The sequence below is a fragment of the Cheilinus undulatus genome, linkage group 12, assembly GCF_018320785.1.
Source record: "Cheilinus undulatus linkage group 12, ASM1832078v1, whole genome shotgun sequence".
Classification (NCBI taxonomy): domain Eukaryota; kingdom Metazoa; phylum Chordata; class Actinopteri; order Labriformes; family Labridae; genus Cheilinus; species Cheilinus undulatus.
The window spans coordinates 24,783,828-24,804,740 of NC_054876.1; the positions used below are offsets into that span (position 1 = coordinate 24,783,828).

The window sequence follows — 20,913 nt, forward strand, 5'->3', positions numbered from 1 at the left end:
TGCAGGTTAGAAGTGAAGATAAAATCCAAAAGCAGCCTGTTGAAAGTTTCACTGGTGTCCCTCAAGGCGCATAATCTTGATTGTTTTTTGGAGGTTGCATAAGTCAAAAAAAGTTGTCCTTTATCTATTCTCATATTGCTACTGACTTTATCTTAAACAACTACAGAAAGCAGAAGTGAGAATGTTAAATAGGCAGTGTGTAAGTGAGTGTAACATGGACCTTGATCCGTTATACATTTTAAAACACTCCTAATACTTTTCTTTCTCATGTTTTCCAGGCAGTCCATCATACAGTTTGAGGAAAAGGAGCTGCCTGAGTTGAGAAACCGCTTGCAGACAGTGAACAGAGAAATCGAAAGGCTGAAGGGCGATGTGGAGGAGCAAGAAACTCTGCTTGGTACCCTAATGTCGGAGGAGGAAACGGCAAAGGCCTGCCTTCAGGACATCTCACTTATGGACAGATATGTGGTACTTCACTCTGTTTCACTCTTTTTCATCACTTCTATATCATCCCGGCCTTAACGAAGGCCTTTCCCATCCCCTTTTCCTCCAAACACAATGAATCACGTCTTTCTTACTGAAAATTACAAATTCCTAGAAATGAATATATACCTTGTCTTTTTTTCTGAGCTTTAGTTTGATTTTTGCAGATGGACCTAAGAGAGGTTGAGAGGAAAATAGCTCAGCATGCAGCCAAACTCCAGGGAGTTGACCTGACAAGAACAATCCAGCAAGTCAGTCAGGAGAAACAAGAAACTCAGCACAAGCTTGACACCAGTAAGATAATATCATACAGTTCAAGTTTTCTCTAGTGTGTGTCTTTTATTGACATTTTGCGTCCGCTTTTGTATTTAATCATCAATGTTTTTAAATGGCAAAAAGGACAATAACATTCAAGTGGAAAAATCCCTCCATCCAAATAATGCTTAATGCATGCATGCTAGCTGTTGATGCTGCAACCTGCTTGCTCAATTCAGCTAGTTATGTCTGACTTACACAACAGTAACTCTAATAGACCTTCGATATCATACCAAAAAAGTTTTAAAAAAGTAGCATTGTGCTCTCTGCAAGGGGTCTCCAAAGTGAGGAGCGAGAGAAGCATAGGTACTGTGTCTTACAAACTGGACAAACAGTTTGTACAGAGCTGCTGTGATCCTCCAGTAGTGATCAAACTAATCCTGATTTGTTATTTGATAAAGACATGATGATTAAAAAAATGAATAAAGCCAAAGGGTTGACACCCACAGACACACATGTGACACATATACAGAAGATTTTAATTATATTGTTTTTGGCAAGCCATTTTGAAAAGATTGCTCTTTTCCCAGAATGCTTAATGTATTTTAAATAATGTATAAAATTTCTTATTCATGAGATCAAAAGCATCAGACAGTCGATCACGTTAACCCTCTGAGACAGACTTTGACGTAGACAACACGGGTTTCAAAAAGGTAAATAACTTTTGAACCACTAGCCACTTACTTATTTTTCTTCAGAAAGCCATCTGTTGTGCTGTTCTAATGATGCTAAGCACACTTACAGTAGCATTTCCTGCAAGTCTGGAACTTGGGTGACTTTCTGGCGTCTTTAAAGATTAAATCCACACCGGCAACTCTGATGTTGTATGTCTTTTTATCCATTTTTTAAGATCAATTTTTAATCGTTTCTTCCACAAGCCTTGCATTAGCATCCATATAGAGATCCCAAAACAGATGTCACACAGGCTGTGACAACCACTGGCAGGGTGTTCTGTCGTCACATCATGCTTTGCCAAACAGTGCATGTGTATACACCTAGAAACTGAAGGTTAGGGTCTGAGTATCTCATAACGGAGAGAAAAAGAGACAGAGAGCCTGTGATGTGACCCTCTGTGTCACTACAGACAGGAACTGCATTGAATAATGGCTCATAATCAGCCAATGTAAAAATGAATGTGTAAAAACACAGGACAAGTGCCTGTAAACATCACTGCATCAACTTCTCTTCCCTTGTGATTTTCACACCCTGCATCATGAATGTTACTTTATAGTAACAGCGAAAACAAGAGCATTGTGCCACACAAATAGGCGTCTGTGGGAAACACAGTACACCGTGCAACACACGGCGTGGTGTCCAAGCTTACAGCGTGGACGTATATGGATACATGACTGATTTAAGTGAAGCCTCAAGGCAGATAATTTGCCTCAAGGAATTTTTTGAATCAAATCACTCCAATAATTCAAGGTATTGTTTCAGCCCTATTTGTTAATATCAAGAATGTGTTTGTACTTGAGAGATATAAAATAGATGTGACAGACTGAATCTTTTTAACTTAAGCTCAGCTTAGACCACTTAGAGTGTAAATATTTGTCCTTATTTTTTCTTTCCACCAAACTATAGAAAAGTATCAATAGTGGTATCGATAAGGACTCGGATCAATGAGGAGTATCGACAAGGGTATCAATATCAATAAAAATTAACAACCCCCATCCCTATTGTTTACTATGTCCTACATAAAAATCTTAAATTTTCTTTTGTCTTTAGTCCTATAAAAGGATGTTGAGAGCTTGACTGTGAACCACAGGGTTGATGTTTTGAAAGAATGGGTAAAAAATAGCTCAGGGCTAAGAGTTTTAACCTGTTTATAATGCCTCTAAATCTGCTAAAGTCAAAGGTGAAGATAAGCACTTCTTAACAATTTATTCTAATCATCTGTCATTATTTTCAAAACTAAAAACTTTAAAGCATGCAGTTAAGACTCACTAAGAAGAGAATTTGGCAGACAATATGCTTAGATCTGAAAGATGTGAATTAATCCAACAATCAGTGGCCAACCAGTTCTATGAACAACATCTCTGAGGAGCACTACAATTCTAATTTCCTTAAAAAAGTCTGAGGTGATATTGAAATCAAGTCAAGACATTTTGTTTGCCTGTATGTAACTTGCCCTTTCCTTGCAGCCTCGAGCAAGATGGAGCTGAAACGTAAGCTGATCCAGGACCAGCAGGATCAGATTCAGATGCTTAAAAGTGCCGTGAACGAGACGAGGGCAGAGAAACTTCAGCTGAGCAGCGATATGCAGAAACAGCAGCAGCTGGAGGAGCAGTGTGTCGAGTTCACCTCTGAAATACAAAACTTAACCCGGGACATCAGGGTACACTGTCAGGCTTTTGTTTATTTGCACTGCCCTCTGATCTTGACACATAAAATTATATGCAGCACAGGACCTTTTTCTGTAGGGTTAACATTTTTCATGGTTTCAAGGTTCACCTATAGACATGTTAATGAACATACAGAGTCCATTTAGCATGACCGGGCAAGCTAAAAACCTTTAAAGATCAACTTAAAGTACTAAACACTCCAAAACAGCACTAAGAGCCACGTTTAGCAAAGAGTAAAGATTAAAATACAACATAGCACTCTCAGTCTTTTTCTTCTAAGGATATTTTCTAACATATACTAGAAATTCCTTTTTGATTCAGCTTGTCCATTGCTCTTACTTGTATGTGTGAGGTTTCAGACCTTTTAAATTTTCTCTGAATATCCTTTTCTCATAGGTATATTTCTGTTTGGATGTGTAGCATCATTTTCATATATTTATCTTTGCTTTATTTGCTGAAAGCTTATACATTATATGTTAAATTGTTAAGAGTTTATGCTTAATAAATATCCATTGTTGTTTTGTCTTTTTCTCAATTTTTTCTAACCAGGAAGCGAAGGAACAGTTGTCTCCTTTATCTGCTGCTCTGGAGAAGCTGCAGCAAGAGAAGCAGGAGCTGATGGAGCGCAGGAGGCAGAAGCAGGAAGAGGGCCAGGAGAAGGTAGAGACATTCACACTGTTTTCTATCTAATTATTTTTTTATGGTACTGAATAGGTTAATTTAATCCTCCTCACCTTGATACTCTGGGTGTTATTCCCTCTGTTATTTAATGAATGGGAAAGGTGAAATGTACATTTTCTGTTTTAACTCCTAGTTATAATCAACATTTACATAGCAATATTTGAAGACCATTTTAGAAATGCCACTTGCTATTCTAACATCCATCATGAACAAAACCACATTTCCTGATAGTAAATAAGTAAGAAGGTTAAAGTTGAGGTTTTAAACTTTTTGCCCTACACTTGATTAATGATGCTTAACACTTTGTCACTGACAGATCAATGCCATTAAAGAGCGAGAGAAGGTGATCATAACATTGGAAAAAGAGATCAACAAATACATCAACGAAGGAAAAGATCAATACAAAGAGGTACTGTGTGTACATTTATTACACATGAGCCAACCATGAGTGATTTAAATCTACGATGGAAATAACACACAGGGCTATTTTAAAAAATAAAACACTGATTTAGCTGAAGACTCTGCTGTATTTCTGTTGGTTTATCAATTATTGCTGTTATCTAACACCTTATTATGTGCTGCAGCAAAAAGAGTCTGAGCTTCAAGAAACCAACACGCAGCTCCATGAAGCTGAGAAGCATAAAGAAAAGATCAACAAGGAGATGGGAAACATTCGTCAGGACATAGACACTCAGAAGGTGCAGTCCTCAGAGTTTTCATTTTTGTTATTTTTACTTTTCTCTCAGCTTTTTTAAGTTAAACGTTGACTGGTAGGTCAAAATGAAGGGTTAGTTATTTATTTAATCTAATTTTTCTACTTTTTGATGTTAATTTAAAGCATCCAGAGGTTAAAATATGTTGAACTCTTCTGTGTTTTTCTTAGGTCCAGGAGCGCTGGCTTCAGGACAACCTGACACTGAGGAAGCGAGTTGAGGAGTTGAAGGAGGTTGTTGCAAAACGTGAAGCTCTAATGAAGGACATGGGCAACATGCAAGTCATGCAGCTGCGCCAGTAAGAGCCTTTACTGCTATCGACCATACATGTATGTTAGAGGTGAATGAACTAAAAAGGCCTGACAGGTTGGAAAGAAGCAACCCGTTCCAGATAATCCCAGTCTCTCTTAACTTTTCAGTGTTACTCTTTAATGTTTAGTGGTTACCTATGAACAGCTTTGTGTCATGCAAGTGTTTTCACCTCGCCACTTTCTGTTGTTTTCAGAGAACGACGTGATTCTGAACGCAAGTTGGAGGATTTGAAGAAGAACCGCAGTGTTGCACTGGGTCGACAAAAAGGCTTTGAGGAGGAGATACTGCATTACAAGTGAGGTCCACAGACCAAGGGTCATGATAACATTAAGTTATGAGGAAATATTTTCAGATATGTTGACTGGAAAATAGAACTACTTTTTTAAAACTCTGAGACCAATGTTGTATACAACAAGAAGAAACACAGGTTACAAAAAGTTAGATAACTTTTGAACCATAAATTGTAGCCAATTACCTTTTTGCCTCTGGAAGTCCTCCATTTTGCTTTTCTAATGACACTATCCATGCCTTCTTACACCTTACAGAGGCTTTCTAGCAAGCCTGGAACTTAGGTGACTTTCAAGGGTCTTTAAAGACTAAAACCACACCATGCCTCTGATACTGAATTTCTTTGTATCTATTTTTTTATCAGTTCTTATGGCTATCTGTCATATTGTCTAATTTGTGTACCACAATGCATTGCAATGGACTATGACAACCAATGGCAGGCTGTCCCATCGACACATCATACTTTATAAAACTGCATGTCAATACACTTAGATCCTGGAGGAAAAGAGGGAGAGTAAGCCTGTGACATGACCCTCTGCATCTCTGCAGACAGGAACTGCTTTGAAGAATGACATAAGTAAAGCTAACACAAAGGAGCGCAAGGACTTTTTTTGTAAATACTTTTTGGTCCATAACAGATGAGAGAACAAGTTTGTGCAAAAAAAAAAAGAAAAAGGCTTAATTAATTTTGTTTATTGTGTGTCAGGCATAAAAATCTTTGTTTTATTTTCTATTTAGTTTTTCTTTTGTTTTTATAGTCTTGTAACTTTTGTAAAAATCAAGCAATATTACTGCAGCGCACATTCTTAAAGCCCAGGTTGTCCTGGAAAAGAAGACTGTCCAAGTCTTGACTGTTCACCACATGGTTGAGGTTTTACAAGTTTTTAAGTCCAGGTGAGACGAAATGTTTAAAAATAGCTTAGGGCTCAGATGGTTAAATTAATGGTTGCAATATCCTTTCCTATAAAAAAAAACATTGCATATCAACAAACATAATTTCTCTGCCAGTGTGAAAATTTTGTAAAATTCCAATGGTTTCTAACCTCTTGAGGTTTGTGTCGAGCATTAATCACTACTAATGTGCCTTGCTTTTTTATTACTGTTAACTCATGCACTTAAATTTTTTCCCCACAGAAAAGAGCTGCGAGAAGATCAGTATGACAAAGCAGACGAGCGCTACAAAGACAAGATGATCACATTGAGGACCACAGAGCTGGTCATCAAAGACCTGGATCTCTATTACAAGGCCCTTGATCAGTAAGTGTTGCTCAGACTAAACACACTTAAAAGAAACACAAAGCACAAAGTAGTCCTGGTAGGATTTTTAAAATTCACATAGAGCAATGAAGCTTATATATCCATGTCTTTATTGCTTATATTTTCTCCATAAACATGGGAGGCTGGTACTACTCAAAATTCAGTTAAAGATGTGTAATTCCTCTGTTCAATAAAGTGGGTATCGGTTACAACAAAATCAAGTTGAAATAGACAATTTCTTCATGAAAACAAAGGCATAGTGTTAATAAACCATTTTGCACAGTTGTATGATCACAAAGACATAAATCAGTGGCAGACAACTACTTTTGCACTAAGACGATAATTCAGTAACATCATGTTAAGAGTGATTGTTTTTATTCTATAAATCAGTTTCAAACATGTCTGTCCCCAGCTGTCAACATGAATATTTATATCCTAGATCAAGATTAAAGCACATTTTACAAATGAATTTTTCATACAGAAAAATTAAAAAATGATCACTGAAGCTCAAAATTAGTTTCTCAGATTGCAAAGAGAAATACAAAAAAGACTGTTGAAAAAATGCTTGTTTAAAAACAAGATCAAACGTTTGACTCTGTCTGATTTGATTTCCATTTGAGCATCTTTTGCCTTTGTCTCTCCATCTTCGGTTGTTTTCCTGTTCTGATACAAGCCGTTTGAAATCAGGCCATCAGGTCCACCACAGCCTTTTCTGGTTTTAGCTAGACAGTCAGTCGCTTCATGATGGGAAAGCTCATTCTTGAGAATGATGTCAACATTTTAGCAGGTAGTAACTGTGTGGGCTTTTTATAAAGATTAAAGATGAATGTGCAGATAAAAGATTTGCCAGTTGACTGTACTTATGACTGGATGATGACATTTAGGTACAGTGGTTGGCAATGAGAAGTCTTGAAATTATCCACGCTTTCAACCCATCTGTGACACACGCACAGAAAGGGAAGAGGAAGGACAGGTGGTTGGAGCGACTTGTTTCGTCATAAACCTTTCTAATAATCGTATCACTTATTACTGTGTTAAATGTCAGCAAGCATTTATAATCAGTTATGTTTAGCCAATCCTATCAGGCCCGTGAGTGTATCTATTGATTAAGGGTGCTGCTGATAGCGAGAATACTCTCATTTAAGATCAGCCTCATGTAATTGAGTGTCTGCCTCTTGATTATCTGTGATGGCAGCAGCATCACCTGTTGCCTGACCTTACATAAAGGAGATAGATGGACGCTGCTTGAACAGTGCTCAGATGACATTTTCAGACAGACTTTAATGTAGACTAGTTGAAAAAAACCCACCATATTCAGGTTTTGGGTTACATAAAACAACACTGAAGTGGTAACTAGAGATGAAACAGTTACTGGTATTAATGATAACCATGGTGAAATTTTCCCCAAGGTTAACATACGGTTCATATTTTAAATAGGATAACCGTTTGCAATAAAAGTGCTTTAATGTCCAGACGGCATGCTATGTATAGGGGGAAAAAAACATCCATGGGTCTACCGCAGATAGGTCAAACACATCAAAGAGAAGGAGGCATTCCTGTGTCTCCTCTCTCTTGTCTGCCTGCATCACTCACTGTGACTGTCAAGTTCAGAGACATAGAAAATTCAAATAGGCCTAAAGAGCACATTAGCTATAGCCACCAATTCACAAGCTCAAAACACAGTATAATAAACCCAGTTAAACTAAAATGCAGTAGCCTACCCTCATCTGATCAAACTCAGACTATAGGAGAAGCACACACTCACTGGCTTTAGCTGCTCCATTTCTGTTCAAAAAGTCCAAGAAAAGCTCTCCCAAACTGGAGAGCGGCTCCTATTAGTTAAAAATGTTTATCCAAACTTAAAATCGGCAGAATAGACGTGAAAACAGCTCACCTAACAAGCCAACCCACGGTTATAATGTGATCCGTTCAAGGACAGTAGGATTACATGATTGTAGCAGAAAGTCTACAAACAGTGTGTTCACATGTAACATCAAGAAAACATATTTTTTTTTGTTGTTAGGTTTTTAAATAGAAAATTGAATAAATACAGTTGTAAGGGCAAGAAGTGTTTCCTTTTTCTGCAATTTAAAATAGCTGTGAAGGATGGAATGAAGATCTTTTTTAACATTTCTATCAAAATCTGCCTATCTTAGACCACTTCTGTTCAAACATTTTGTCTTTTCACCAAACAAAAGCTTAATCTCAGTAGTGTTATTAATAAGGACTCAGAGTGATACGAGGCTTTGGACTGAAAATGTTGCTCATCCTGCTGCGTGACAGTTGTGCATGCACTCATTGCCATTTTCTGCCCAAGACCAGACCCTTTAAATAGGCCGACTGACTGATTACAAGTTTGTAGACACCTGTGATGCGAATTAGAGGACACACCTTGGTTGAACATGTCCCTATGGTCACATTATTTTCAATCTTTTCTAGGGGTACCATCATTTTTGTCCAGGCCTGTTTCATGAGTTTGTTTTTTAAAATAATTCTGTTGAACCACAATTCAAAAGCAATGTCTGATTTTCATTGGTTAATTTTCATTGAATTTTTATTTATTATCACTTTAGTCAGATTCAAGTTATTTCTGTGACCATTGTGGGTTTTTCTTTCATTAACAGAGGGGTACCAACAATTTTGTCCATGTGTGTATACCCAGCTCTGTCCAGTGGTTGTAGTTGAAATTTGGATATAAAGGAAGATTGGGCTGGCTGTTAGCTTTGGCAGGAACAGAAATGAAACTTTCTTTCTCCGAATTTTCACTCCAGGTCTTGTTACCATAAAAATAAAGTAAACTAATATTGTGAAACCCACCAAGTTGACTGTAGCTTAAATATGGTAAATATGCAATGCTGCAACAAATCCTTGTTTACAAAAATTTAATTTTGGCCCGTGTGTTAGTGCTGCAGATTTAACCGGTTACTGATCAGGACAAAAATTTCAAGAGGGCTACTTATAAATCTTTTGAATGTCTCCAGTCAGCCCACACCTTCACAGCCCTTTTATGTGGAAGTTACATGGCGTGTTGTGTATTCATCTTGAGCAACAAAAGGCAAAGAAGTGACGAGATTTGTGGTAAGGGGATTGCATGTTGTAGTGATTGAGTTTCCCCTGTGTAGGTGTGCAGCAAGACACGTCAGAAGTCATCAGACGACGTTCTCATATCTTATTTGATCAGAAAACACTACAAATTGTTGTGGTGAATATGGTAAAGGGGAAATGAAGCATGTAGCTGTTGTTTAATGTTGGACTTTTTTTCTTTACATGTAACCCCTCCTGCAACCTCATATTGGCAATTGATCAGTAAATAATATGAATCTGCTGTTAAAATCAGTCAATGAAGGATTTCCATCATTTTTTTCAACCAGATATGCCAAATACTTGAGGTTACTGCTCTTTCAGATATATTTATATCAGATGAATTCAGATGAATTTTGAAAACCTTTCTGTGTTTTGGACTGTTAGACAAGATATGAAAATTGAATTTAACTTCCACTTTGAAGTTGACAGTATTTTCTCCCACTAATATCAGACAAACAAACACCTCTTTCATCTGTAAGGCATTTTAAAAATAATGAACTATATGAACTGATTATTTACAGTTTAAACAGACTTTTATCGCCTTGGAAATGATTTTTTGTGCCTTACAGGCAGAAATATTATCAAGATATCAGGTTCATTTCCAAGAAATGCGACCACATAATTATCATGGGCATCACTGTAATTGCGGCATCAGTTTTACATTTGAAATGCTGATTTGTGTGATTAACAAAGTATTCAGGAAGTTGTCAGCAGGGTGGCAACAGAAAGTCAGAGCATTTTAATTTCAGAAACACTGTAGTGGAGATTTTTTTTTAATGAAAACTTATTTTAATGCAAATACAGCATCTACACGTCTGTTTCCTAGAATGATTAGTTTATTCCTTTTCTGTAGTTGATTTTCTTGCTTCAAATTACACTTTTCATTTGTGATCATATACAGATTAAGTTTTTATCAAAACCATGATGAATAGTCCTAACAGCCAATCCTTTAACTATATTGGGTTTGAATAATGAGTTCAAGAGAGAAATTAACTCAGGATGAAAAGCACTAGTGATGGAGTTTAAACTCTGTGATACAATCTGAGTGAGAGCAGAGGCAACATTTACCCATGTGTGTGGGTTGGTTAATGCATCAGTGTCTGCACTGTTATCAAGATTGTAAAGCAGGCGATTCATCCAGGTCATCATTTCTGAATACACAGAAACAGTTTCAGAGTGAGATGCTTTGATTTAGGAGTTCATGTGAAACTGCCTCTGTCACTTACTTTGCAACAAATTGTGTGTGTGCAACAAGACCTTGAAGTGTGGGTCAATTATTTCAATCTTTGTAGGAGTATTTCTTCTGTGAGTTAGTCTGTTATTAGGGCCCTATTGAAACTGTAGCGTCTACTTTTATTATTTTTCTCTCAAAACAAATGGCATTTTGGAGAACTTAACATGCTCCAAAACACACAAAATTTGGCAGCTTCTTAGATCCTGGTGAAAAATTTCATATTCTGGTGGTTGCATTCATCTAACTCAAGAAATGGCCCCTTAGGGGCCCCAAAACCTGGTATTCAGGAGCCCTGCCCACAAGTTTTTGCAACGTGCATGAAAATCGGTACACATATATATCATGACTAGATAAACAAAATACTCTTGGGACCATCTTCTAAAATGCACAGGAAGTGAGATCATAAAGGAAAAGTGTCCAATTTGGGCCGTTTATCTGTCAATTTACAGTCCTGGCATCTGATTGAACTAGTCCGAGGGGACTTATCGTATTCACTCAAGAATGGTTTTGCCTCAAACTAGACAAGTGTGACATCTCAGCTTATGCTCCGCAGGAGTTTTCACCACAGGGCATAGTGGTTATTAGCTGCCAAAGTTGGACGACAATTCTTGGCACTGTGCCAAAAATGTTTTTCCTAATAACTCAGCAGTGCTCATGTCAATCTTCACGAGACCTCACAAACATGTTAATACCTCCACCCTGAATACGTCCGTGCTGGATATATCTCATTTCAGTATGGTGCCCCCTGCTGGCAACACAAACTGACTTTTTTTTTACATAGTGTCCTCATTCCTACATGGTTGGTCCAATCTTTATCAAAATTATTCTGGAACACTCCTAACATGTTGGGCATTGTGCCTATTCAGGCCTCATGGACCTGTCTTTAACCCCAATTGCCATGGCAACTCCTAAAACGTCAAAAAAACAGAAAGTTGTTTTCATTGACATATCAGCATCGTACAAACACTAAATTTCATATGCATGACCCTTGTTCGTCACTCTTACCAACCATATGATTTTTGTTAGAGGGCGTCGCCTAATGGCTTAATGGTGCCCCCTACAATATTTCAAAACAACAGCCCCCAAATTAGGTTGGACTTACAGTTCTGAAAACTGGTAAATCCTTTTGGGACCATGCTCTAAAATTCACAGGAAATGATGTCATAGCCATTTTGGGGCAAATTTTGGTAATTTTCGGCAACTTGACAGTTCTCGCATCTGAGTGAACTTGTCCGAGGGGACTGATCTGCTTCATTCAAGAATGGGTTTTCTTCAAAGAAGGCAAGTTTGAGATGTCAGCTTGTGTTGGGCAGGACTGTTCACCAGTGGACAGGGCCGTAATAAGGTCGCAAAATAATGCCTCTTTTTTGCTAAATTCTTTGATGCAAACTGATGCAACTTTGGGGGAGTTCATTCTATGGTCTTCAAAATTTTATGGCAACACAACAGTATTACTCTGAACACGCCCACATGCAACCAGCTCATCAAAACGCCCTCCAGTGCCAACAGGAAGTGACGCAAATAGGTCATTTCTGTATTCCTCTTAGTGTCTTCAACCTACCATGCTCTGTTTTTGACCTGAAGTCCTCAGTATCTGTCCCAACATTGCCATGTTTCATTAACAAAGCCCAAGTGGCCGTGGCGGCCATTTTGATCCTTTGCCTCAGACAGGAAGTGGGTCATTTCTGCATTGCATTGCAGATATGAATGCTCTGATTTTGACCTGAACTCCTTAATATCTGTCCCAACATCGACATGTTTCATTACAGGATACCCCAGTGGCCAGCAGCCATTTTGATCTTTTGGTGGTTGTAACTCTCATATGAAACATCCAATTGCCTTCAAATTTCACATGTATGATCAGGGTCTGCCTCTCTACAAATTGCAATGTTAATTTCATGGTTTTGCTGTAATGCCCCCTACTGTAAGATGCAATAAGCACCTCAAAAATAAAAATTCCAATCTTTTTTCAATTTTACATGATAAATTGTCCTTCCCTCATCACTTTCACATATCAGCATCCACCTCTGACATACTACCACCTACTGTTGAGGGGCCGTACTACCTCATAATCAGAGTGCACCATGCTGCTGGACGCTCCGTGATGAAGCTACGTGGGCTCTCTGCAGTGCTGCAGCTCACTGCACAGGTTTGCTGACACTCCACGATTACCACACATGGGCAGATGGCCCACACCTTGACCTGCCCCGGGGTGTGAGGGCCCTTCAGTGCTGCTTGCAGCCCTAGTTGTGTTTGTATTTGCATATTTATTGTCTAGATTTCCATTTTGACATGTATTTTTTAATGCAGAAGTCTTACATTACTTGGGCCATGCATATATTCTGACAAATCAGCTACTCATACTACAAATCCACCACTTTTTGATTTCAAATGATGTTGAGATTTTGCCAAAAACAGAACTTTAATTATAATGTATGAAATTATATCAAACTGTATAAAAATATATGATGTTTAGCTACCCAAAACTCATTCTTAATATTTTGTACCAACTATGTAAAACCTAATATACTTTATTTGACTTGTTTAATAGTCAAGTGCACAGATACCCCAGTTTTCTACAAAATATTAAAATAAAATGAGCAAGACTTTTCTGTAGCAATCTTTGAGGGTACTTGCCCAGAAGAAAAAAACGCAGTCACTTAAGGTGTGTGAACTAAATGCAGTCTTTTATGTTTCTAAATTTCAAAAACTGTTTAGCTAAGTTTTTAAAACTATCCTTTGCATTAAAATGTCATCAAATACAAATATTTCCAAAAACAACCACAAATCGAGAATTCTTTACCAATTTTGCAATGACTCTAGGTTAGGTGTAAACTGATAGAAAGCCACCAATAACTCAAATAATCTCCCATTCTAACCAAGGTATGCAAGATAGCATCTTTGAACACAGTACATCAAACCTTGAAGCAGATGCACAGCTGCAAACATCCACACAGGGTTACACAAACTGAGGCTTTAAATCACATGGCCTCATCAGAAATTTACACAGTAGTGGCTGATACTTTCTTCAACATAATCCCAATTTGAAACGTTGCGTATGTAAGGTATATCAAAAGATGTTACTACACTGTGAGTTAAGTTATATTAATATCTTTTTACATCTGCATTTGTTTGGTTAATGAATAAATATTAAAATTTGATGGCCATAATAAGGCTCATCAGCCACAACAAGTAGCTAACTCTTAGCACACATTATCATAAATCAACTCAATACATGACAATATTATGTTAAAGTGCTAATTGAATGTTTACTTTAAATGGAAATATTTACTAAAGACCAATGGTGCAATAATCACTGGTTCAATAGTGGCTGAATGAGTAAAAAATATATATGCCAGACCTGAATGAGCAAAAATGTTAAAACACACAAAACTTTATAACCTCCGCCAAGGAGGTTATGTGATCGGCAGGGTTTGTTAGTTAGTTTGCTAGTTTGTTTGTTTGTTAGTTTGTCAGCAACATAACTCAAAAAGTTAAGGACGGATTTTCATGACATTTTCAGGAAATGTCAGAAATGGCATAAGGAAGAACTGATTAGATTTTGGGAGTGATCTGGATCACCGTCTGGATCCAGGAATTTTTGAAAGGATTCTGTACTATTGGGAGATAGGGCTAATGGCGGAGGTCTGCGCTCTCCGAGTGCTTTTCTAGTTATTTATTGGCTGATTATTAGTCTAAAATGCCATCAGTGTACTTTCTCCCTCTGTCACAACCTTGTTGCTTCATCCTGATATCTGGCCGGTCAGGTCCAAGCTCTTTAATTCAGAGTTTCTCCTCCAGTGTCCTTCTCTCAAAAGGCCTTATTCTCAAACACTTGACTGAGTTTTCTTTTTGCATTTTGTTAACTGTCTTCCTAACATCTCTTGATGAGTTAAACAATGAACACAGGCACAATTTCTGGCAGAAAGCCAGCGATTTTACCACAATGGCGTATGACTTTCTCTGTGTGTCTAAAATAGCGGAAGGTTTTTTTCTGCTGCCACCTGTTGGTGTCTGGCGAGTGGTTAGTGGTAATCCCTTTGAGGGTGCCCAAGTGTAGCTCCCACAGAGCTCGTATCTCTTATACTAAAGAGGAGTGAATGCGCATGCACAGCTTATAACGGCAGTCTGTGGAAGGCTGTGGGAGCTCGAGTCAGGTGCCCCAGGGAGGAAATGAGTGAACAGAAAGTGATAGCAAAGGCATAGAACATTGGTGATCTACTAATTATTACACATTACACATTTTAATCTCTTAAATCAGATTTTGACAGTGCATGATAGAATTTATCTTTATTCATATAAATTTATTGGTATTTAAAGCAAATGTTAAAAAGAATGATTAAATGAACTTGAGATCTGTCCCCTCTTTGTGGAGAGAGTGATAGGGAAGGTGGTGCCCTAGCACCCCATATGTACTAGCCACCTCTGAATGTACATTTGGAGACTGGAAAATGTTGCCTGACCTGAATGACCTGTCTGCTGTAGCATGACAATGGTAGTGTCAGAATTTGGGATGGTTAACATAAAAGCAACACCAACCATGGCATGCTTAAAGGGGACATATTTTACCCTTTTAAGACAAGTTTATATTGTTCACAGAGGCCCCTAAACATGCCTGTGAAGTTTGTTGCTAAGAAAACACAGGAAAATATAGGATTTTTGCATGTCTAAAAAAAAAACCCTCTGTTTCAGTTCTTCTCAGAATGAGCTGTTTCTGTGACTGTGGCTTTAAATGTTAATAAGCTGTCTGACTCCGCCCCTGACCACACCCCTCTCAGGAAATGGATGTAGCACTCCTAATGTTACAGACACTTTTATCCAAAGTTAAGGACCTGACTGGGTTTTGAACTATCAGTCTCCTAGATCAAAGCCAGCAGGGTAACACACTGAGCTATCCAGCATCTCAGCTGACAATGAGAGGAAGATCATGAGTATTTTCTAGTATTTGAGGGGATTGTAGACAGGCCAAGGGCCACAAATTTTTGGTAGAAAAGCCCGAAAAAGGATTTTTGCATAATATGTCCCCTTTAAAGTCACTTTAATCACCTTTTTTCCTCCATGCTGATGCTTGGTTTGTACTTGAGCGCAGCGTCTTGACCATGTCTTTATGCCAAATGCACTGGTTGCTGCCATGTGATTGGCTGATGAGATAATTGTGTCAATGACAAGTTGATCAGCTATACCTAATGAAATGACTAGGGCCGCAACGATTCGTCGACATAATCGTTTGTGTCGACTATAAAAATTTGTCGACGCGGGAATTCAAGTGTCGACGCGTCGTATAATTGTTTTTTGTATTGGTAAAATCTAGTACCGGCCGGTAAGGACCAGGTAAGGACTCATCTGTACTTGCAGTTCACTACAGGAAGTGGTGGGGGCAGTATCGCTCCCACTGTTTGCATTATTCACAGAAACTGAGAAGAAGAAGTTAAGCATGGCGGAAAGCACGGAGAACGCACCAAAAAGCCGACCCAGAGCTTCTAAAGTTTGGGAACATTTTACATAAAACAAATTGGCGAAACAAGTCAACTGCAAACTGCGTCAAGTCAAACTCTCGTACCATGGCAGCACTACGGCAATGCACGAACACCTGAAAACGTAAACACACTGTAGCTGCCGCGTCTTCAAATAGTGGGCAAGTTTGCAAGTTGCATGAATATCTTTTAGATCTTTTGCGTTTAGTTACTGAGCCCTCTGTGCACCCGCGGCGCTACCATTGGGCCCGGGTGGGCCTGAGCCCACCCATTTTAGGCTCGGGCCCACCCATTTTGACCCAGGCCCATAGTAATTTCGGACACAGCATTAGTTGTCATTCTGGCTGTTCATCCAATAAGCAGCCTGAGGAAAGCTTCTCAGCCAATCAGAGGATTGTACATCAGCAAGTGATCCAATGAAATGAATGATAATGATGCGCAAGCTCTTCAAGCAGCAAGCTCAAAGAGACTAACACAGACGGTCACTTTAGCTATTAGCTAATATTAAACGTCGACATGGAAAAGCAAAGCAGCTTGTTTTATTTAAATTCACTGAGAAACGCTCCGAGGAGCAGGAGGAGGAAACTCCTGCCATTTTAAGTAAATATACGAGTGACGAGTTACCGTCCAGCTCAGCCGCCCTCTCCCCATCATGTCTTCGTAGCCACCCCCTGACATCAGCAATGCAAGTAACATGCTAACGTTATCGTTAGTTTCTTGCTGTCTGTATGCTGAGTTTCCGTTAGCCGGCATTTGCCGGTCATTGGCCGGTAAAAAGGGCGGAAGTACGGCGGATAAAAATATAACAGGTCAAAATGTCCGGCAGAAAACATGCAAATGACCAGATAAGTAAATACTGAATACTTGCATATTGTATTTTGTGTAACCTAGAAGATATGTTGCGAGAATGTGTTAATATAAACTAAAAGTTGCCTGATCTTACTACATCTACTGTCCTGCGGTGCTGGGGTTGTTTATCTGCTCAGACGGCAAGCACATGGCTAATTATATATGCACAATGACGTCAAAGCGAATCTATCTCTACTGCGCCTGCTCATTACTGCTGGAGACTCTGCAGGGAAAGTTTGACCAGAGCTTTTGCATAAAGCAGAATTTTAATCTAAGTGAGGTTTTCCTGGTTAACCAAAGGCTTAATATCATCAGCGGTATGGAGGGATTTTGAGTATGTCATCGCTGTGAGTAATGAAGAGGCTGAAACGAAGGGAACTGTATAGCTGAGCGTCATAAACATTGATGCAGCAGTAGAGACAGAGAGAGGCCTACGCCGGCTAATTAGCAGAAGTAGTCTTGGATAACTCAAAAAGAGAAAGACTGGACCGGACTATCTGCTGTGGAGCTTTTATCTTTTCGGGACTAGTCCAAATAAACCAGGATGGTTGGATTTACTGCTTTATTGGAGGTTACAGTGACATCATCATGGGGACTGATATTAGCAACTGACGGTAAGACTCATTTTTCATTTGAAATGTAGAGCTCTAACGCAGTGTCCAGTTAACAGAGCACTTTTGTTCTGTGTTTGGATGCGTCGTTGTTGTCGGTGGAGGATGGTAATTTGATTGTTTTAAGCTGCTTAGTTATGATAGCGGCCAGCTTAGATGTGCTAACAGGCTAACGGTGCTAATATGAAGCTAACTGTCGTTATTTATGAGTTTAACGTGGGCGTATAATGTGTGACTGACTGCGTGTGTCAGGAAAAGCGCGCAGCTTTCATTTTGATACTTTAAACCACTTACACAAAGAAAAAATAGAGAAAGTCTCTGTGCAGCCATTTCCAGGGTCTCATCATGTGTACGTGTGTACCAGTCTGTAATAACAGGGTAATAATTACTCAGGTTTACTGTTGGCTTGGTTTCTACTGTCTGGGTTTTGGGTCAGGTCTGGAAATAAAAATGTGTCCTCAGTCACGTTTAGCGCAGACTTGTATCGATGTATCACAGAATATCAGATTTATGTGTTTTGCTGCTGTTAATGCTGCAAAATAATGTTAAAGCTACCGAACAGTTGTTCTAAATGGCCGGAATCCTTGAGGACTGCCGGTCGTTTTGACCGGGGACAAAAAAAGTCTAGAGGAAACGCTGGTGTACGCACAATTTCTGGAGTAAAAATAATATTGGCAGTAGGCAGAGGTAACTTATGATAGCGTTATGGTGTATGTCTTTGTCCGCTTCAGCACTGAGCTGAGGACAGCGACACAAGCGCAACACAGGTAGGCTACTGAGTGGCTGTCCTCAGTACCGCAGAAAAAGCACTGAAACGGAGATGAAGGGGAACCCTTTTTTTTTTTGGCTTATTTTAACTGGCCCATCCAGTTTTCTGGAGGCCCACCCACAATCAAAATCCTGGCGCCGCTAGTGCCTTTGTGCTTCAGGCACGAGTATTAATTCCAGTAGCCTACTTATAACGTTGGTGCCCTACGTTAATCAGTCGGAAAACCATCTTTGATATTTGTTAGGGTAACGTTTTTTTTCAGTAACACTATTTAGTGTGCAATTTACTTAAGTTATCAGTTCAACACTTTTATATTAGAGGAAAAACAAACCTTGACGATGTAGGAACTTGACATGTCATGTCAATTTGGTAAACCATTAAGTTTTCATAGGTGTGCATGCATAAGGAGGCAAGGTAAAACGAGGATCCAAAACAGTATGCCAAATAGCCACGATTAGTCGACCAACCGTAAAAATAATCGCCAGATTAGTCGACATAAAAAATAATCATTAGTTGCAGCCCTAGAGATGGCCAGTGAGTGGACATTTTTTGCATTGAGCTTTGACTGTAGTTTTGTATTTACTTTATTTTGCAGAAATCAAAAAGGGATCCTAGGTTTGCCCTTAAAATAAATGTATAAAAAATATACTTTACAGGGAGAAAATAAGACAGAACTTCCAGTCATGAAAGCTTCTGGCTGATCTCATCTTCTTTTTTTATGTTTTATCTTTTTTTTTAATCATATGTGGTCTTCGGAAAAAGCAATTTTGGTCATACTGTTATCGCTTTAGTGCTTTCAAACCACAAAAGAGTTAATCATCAGTTTTAAGATCAAATGCTTCTCGGTAAACCGGAAAGCAACATCCAGGCGAGTGTGTTCTATTTTAATTAATTTACTTTTTTATTCAACATATATCTGGAACAATATAAGTTGGATGTGGTCAAATAAAGAAAGAGAAACTGCTTATTTGAAACCAAATCAAAGCTTATTCTTTTTTTTTCAGATGCCTGTCAAGCCATGTGAGTTTGTAACTTCACAGACTGATGGTTATCTGTATTATAGTTTATTTAAGGTAGCCTCATATGTGCAACACTGGTGGGAAATTCTTATCTTCAGTTTTAGAAGCTGTAAGAGTTAAACCTAACTCCTTCCTTCCATGTTTTACATGTAGAAATACAGGCTATGTACATAGTTACATCCTTCAGTTTTTGACTGCATGATTTTACGATTTGCTCATATTTGTTCTTTTACTTTGTATTTAAAGCCTGCAGAGCTCTTTGGTTGACTGAGTTTTTTGCAAATGTGCTTAAAAGTAGATTTTATCTTAACACTTTCACACCCAGAATTGTTGCACCATATTGAATTCTTTGAAACTTTTAATTTACTTTAAAACAGCGATGCAACAAAGATTGTGTGTAGGAATTAGACATCACCACCAGAAAGTAGTGTGTTGGTTTATGGACTTCAGTTTTGCAAGTCTGGCATTTGTAATCCAGTGTTACAATACTTGGACTGAATGATTTTTGTGTTGCTTCCTTGTGGTGATGGCTTTTGGAGTCACATCTGAATTGCATAAATTAATTTCTGTGATTCTGAATTGATTTAAAATGTCCAAAAATAAATATCTATCAATATGGTTCTACATCCCTGAGTAGGAAGAATAACTTGTGTATGCTAAGTGTGTTAAAAGTAATTTAGCCTACCCAGGAGTGTTTTATACTCTGAGCTCTAATCAAATGTGTTGTAATAATGGATATCAATTTTTTTTAGTTTTTTTATCGAATTTAGATATTATTAGTATAATTGAGTTAAAATGGAAAATGTTTATTTTTTGACATAGGTTCTTACTACAACAACACTTTTAGCTGTAAGCCACTAGTTACAGTCACTTGTAGAAACATAAAACCTGCTTTCCTGAAGTGTCGTCAGCAGTGAAGGTTTTTCTTGATAAAATTCATGTTTTATTCATTCAATTATTTTTCAATTTAAGCACAAATTATCTTTGTATTTAGATTTTCCGTGGTGTATTTACATTGTTGTAATCAGCTGAGTGCAACAAATAGAAAGAAAAAATTAATCACTCTGAAACACCTTTCATTGTGCTTTTAATGGCAAATAATAATTTAAAATAATCTCTTATAAAAAATGGGACATTTGTTGTGAATCAGCTATTTATTTCAATGAAATAATGCTTAATTAAATCGAATTGTGACACCCACATTAAAAAACAAATTGAATCATCAGATATGTGGTGTGAGGCAGGAACGGTTTTTGTCATTTGGAGGCCCAGGGCAAAGACCAATATGAGCCCCCTCCCCCTTTTGGCTAAAAGCATTAATAATGAGTGGAAAAATATAGAAAGCATCTTTTTAAGTAAACAGAGCCACGGAACTACAGTTAATGTCCAATTGTGAGATATAAATACCCAAATATGCTTGAAGCAGAGCAACCACCTTCATTAATGATGGGACAGCGAAGGCTGGGAGCCTTTCTATTTGAG

General features: G+C 38.2%; 1 protein-coding gene across 1 annotated transcript in view; it reads left to right on the forward strand.

Annotated features, from left to right (window-relative positions):
- The window catches only part of rad50 (RAD50 homolog, double strand break repair protein), a 36,876-nt gene that overhangs the window by 13,006 nt on the left and 2,957 nt on the right, over window positions 1–20,913 (forward strand). The window contains exons 16-24 of the mRNA XM_041801651.1: window positions 279–468; window positions 651–777; window positions 2,940–3,133; window positions 3,690–3,800; window positions 4,138–4,230; window positions 4,406–4,519; window positions 4,705–4,832; window positions 5,040–5,141; window positions 6,269–6,391. Of these exons, the coding sequence (XP_041657585.1) occupies window positions 279–468; window positions 651–777; window positions 2,940–3,133; window positions 3,690–3,800; window positions 4,138–4,230; window positions 4,406–4,519; window positions 4,705–4,832; window positions 5,040–5,141; window positions 6,269–6,391 (1,182 nt within the window). The remainder of the gene's footprint in view (window positions 1–278; window positions 469–650; window positions 778–2,939; window positions 3,134–3,689; window positions 3,801–4,137; window positions 4,231–4,405; window positions 4,520–4,704; window positions 4,833–5,039; window positions 5,142–6,268; window positions 6,392–20,913) is intronic.